Raw genomic sequence first — 3379 nt, 5'->3', positions numbered from 1 at the left:
AAAAAAAAAAAAAAGAGGAGGGCAGATTAACACGTACTGATAACATTCCACCTAACTACAAAGAAGCTTGGAGTACATCCATATGCATTGACATAGCAAAAGATCTGTAAACTTCCCAATTTTTAAAAACAACCAAAAATATAAAACCAATAATTTTGTTTGTGGGTGGGCATAGGGGGTATAAACAGACAAGATAGAAATAAACTGTTATGAATTATTGTTCCTAATATAAGAACTTAGAAAGAGGAAACTAGGGACTTAAATTTTGGGGAGGGAAAGATAACTAGATTGTACCACTAAACTTTGCTAACAAAGAATTCTATCAACATTCATCTTATATATAATGAACAACTAATGTTATAAGGAATTAAAAAACCCACATATTTGCTTCTAACATTTTCCCTAATGACACAAACAGATGTTTTAATAGCAAAAACAACACTCAACACTTGGATTTCTGTATCATTTTAGAAATGAAAGAATACCTTTAATAACTTCAACCACATTGCAGTTTGGATTTATGCTTCCAATATGTTTTCTATGAGAAGGACTTCCTTTTCCACCAAATAATAAAGCTATTAAAAATAAAAACAAATAAAAAGTAAAAAAATTTTCTGAATGTCCTTTTCCAGATTTGAATAGTTTCCCTAAGTGGTACAAAACAGTAGAAAAAATATTTTCCTTAAGCATAAACACAGTATTCATATTCAATTAGGATGGAGGGCAAATAATATAAACATTTAGCATAGGAGACTTACTGAAAACTAGCAAACCCTAGGGAGCAAGAGAGGGTGGGGAAAGAGAGAGCAATAGAGGGGGTTAATCCAACTAAAATGTATGTAGGCAAGAAATGTCATAGGAAAGCCCTTTTGTGGAGCTGGGTGCCAGTGGCTTACACCTGTGATCCTAGCTACTCGGAAAGCTGAGATCTGAGGATGGAAGCCAGCCTGGGCAAGAAAGTCTATGAGACTTTCCAATTAACCACAAGAAAATCAGAAGTAGCACTGTGGCTCAAGTGGTAAAGAGCTCACCTTGAGCTGAAGAGCCCAGGGACAGCACCCAGGCCCAGAGTTCAAGCCCCACAACTGACAAAAAAGAAAAAAATCAGTCTAGTCAACACTATTTGTAAAAACAACTGACACATTCAAGTTAAGTTAATTCAATTTACCATTAAGAAAACAATCTGCTTTGGCTGGGCAATGGTGGCTCGTGCCTATAATCCTAGCTACTCAGGAGGCTGAGATCTGAGGATCTCAGTTCAAAGCCAACCCAGGCAGGAAAGTCCATGAGACTCTTATCTCCAATAAACCACTAGAAAACAGGAAGTGGCCCTGTAGCTCAAGCGGTAGGGCGTTCACCTTGAGCTGAAGAGCACAGGGACAGCACCCAAGCCCAGAGTTCAAGCCCCATGACTGACCAAAAAGAAAAAAAAAAGAAAAAAGGAAATAATCTGCTTTGTATCTCATACTTTTCTTAATAAGCAAAAAGTATATTCTCTTTAAAGGAAATTTAAATAAATTTAGAATATACCAACAGACATTTGGCATAAATGTCTAAATAAATTTAAAATACCAATAGACATTTCTATTTCTCTTGGCTTTGGGATACTTACAGTGTTGATTGAGCAACATTCTAATTGAAATGCGACTCATGTAAAATCGATCCAAAAAGTATTGAACATTCTGGCTGGTAACAGGATCTACTCCAAAGCTTTCCTTGTATTCAGTCACACCCTGTGCCATTGTGGGAATGACATCATTGTGTCGGTTTCTGATCCGTATCACAGTATCTGTAAAGCTAAACAAACCTGTCTGTCAAGACAGCCAAATATTGTGACAAATGAGTTTAATACTAAAGTATAAATTTAACCAACAATGGTAGACTAGAAACCATTAGTTCAGTATGAGAAACATCAATGAGTATCTTCCTAAACTGAAATATATTTCGGATTATAAAATATAGCAGATCTACCAAGGAGTAAGGACAGACCTCCAAAATAAGACTTTCGCAATTTAATTCTTAACTTCTTAGAATAAGATTGCCATACAACACAATCGTAAATGGGTTGAATTTTCCTTAGCCTTATAAACAAAACTCATCTGAGAACTTGTTAGTGAGGCTAGTATTCCAGAGACTTTCTAAGCAAGAACAAGCAGAAAAAGCATACTCTGTAGAAATCAAAATGCAAAGGGTCATTTGGATATTTATAAGATCATTATGGGCCACAAAATTATCAATATGAGCAGACTGACGTGGTTAGTCAACAAGAAGCATTCTGTGCCTAATCATCCAAATGATGAGGCTTGTATATATCTGTGGGCCAGATGTTTCCCACCAGCAGGTAACTGAGGTGATTACCAGGATTTATCAATTCTGTCATGTTGGTTATGAAATTGTTCATATTACTTAACATTATTTTATAAATCACAGTTCAGAGAAACCCCATAGACATGGTGCTTTGTTTTGTTGTTGTCGCTCAGCATAACAAAAGAATTGTAAGTAGTTACCAATCTTTCAAAATTGAGAGCTTTACAGTGAAAATACAGTTACCTGTGTGTGCGTGCGCACGTGCGTGTGTGTGTGTGTGTGTGTGTGTGTGTGTATGTGTGTGTGTGCAGGTCCTGGGGCTTGAACTTAGAGCCTGAGTGCTATCCTTGAGCTTTTGTGATAGAGACTAGCACTCAACCACTAGTTACCAATCTTTCAAAATTGGGAGCTTTACAGTGAAAATACAGAGGGGTGGTGGTGGTGGTGGTGGTGGTGGTGTGTGTGTGTGTATGTGCGTGCGCGTGCAGGTCCTGGGGCTTGAACTTAGAGCTTGAGTGCTATCCTTGAGCTTTTGTGATAGAGACTAGCACTCTACCACTTATGCCACAGCTCCACTTCCAGCTTTTTGGCAGTTAATTAGTGATGAGAGTATCACAGACTTTCTTGCCTGGCCTAACTTCAAACTGTGATCCTCAAATGAGTATCTAGGATTAAAGGCATGAGCCACCATACCCAGCTTCAACTTTTATTTAACAATAGAAAAATTCAGTCTATTTAGGGAGCATTTGCACATAGCCAGGATGAGGAGCTGAGGAGAGGCATCTATTCTCCCAACAATCCAAACTGGACACCTTTATTTCCACTGATCATCACATTTGAACTTTGGCTTTTCATATGTAAAGAGGAATATGAAGCATCTGTATCCACCCTCAGCTCACTGATTTTGTTACCTGCCTTGTTTCTATAGGTTTCTTTAAACATCTGGTAGTATATCAGATGTTCCCAAGTACTGGAAATCTAAAAGTTACTCAATTTCCCCAAAAGTAGCACATTTAAGCATAACAGATTAATTTTTATATGATGTTTGAGGGTATAAAAACTGTTTAGAGCC

General features: G+C 37.4%; 1 protein-coding gene across 1 annotated transcript in view; it reads right to left on the bottom strand.

Annotated features, from left to right (window-relative positions):
- Nucleotides 1–3379, bottom strand: part of Pdk1 (pyruvate dehydrogenase kinase, isozyme 1) — a 30909-nt gene that overhangs the window by 21615 nt on the left and 5915 nt on the right. The window contains exons 4-5 of the mRNA XM_013027428.1: nt 1613–1811; nt 486–575 (exon numbers count right to left, since the gene is read on the bottom strand). Of these exons, the coding sequence (XP_012882882.1) occupies nt 486–575; nt 1613–1811 (289 nt within the window). The remainder of the gene's footprint in view (nt 1–485; nt 576–1612; nt 1812–3379) is intronic.

The sequence above is a fragment of the Dipodomys ordii genome, unplaced genomic scaffold (assembly GCF_000151885.1).
Source record: "Dipodomys ordii isolate 6190 unplaced genomic scaffold, Dord_2.0 Scaffold5, whole genome shotgun sequence".
NCBI classification, from domain to species: domain Eukaryota; kingdom Metazoa; phylum Chordata; class Mammalia; order Rodentia; family Heteromyidae; genus Dipodomys; species Dipodomys ordii.
The sequence above is the reverse complement of the archived record's forward strand: the minus strand, read 5'-3'. Positions and strand labels throughout refer to the sequence as shown.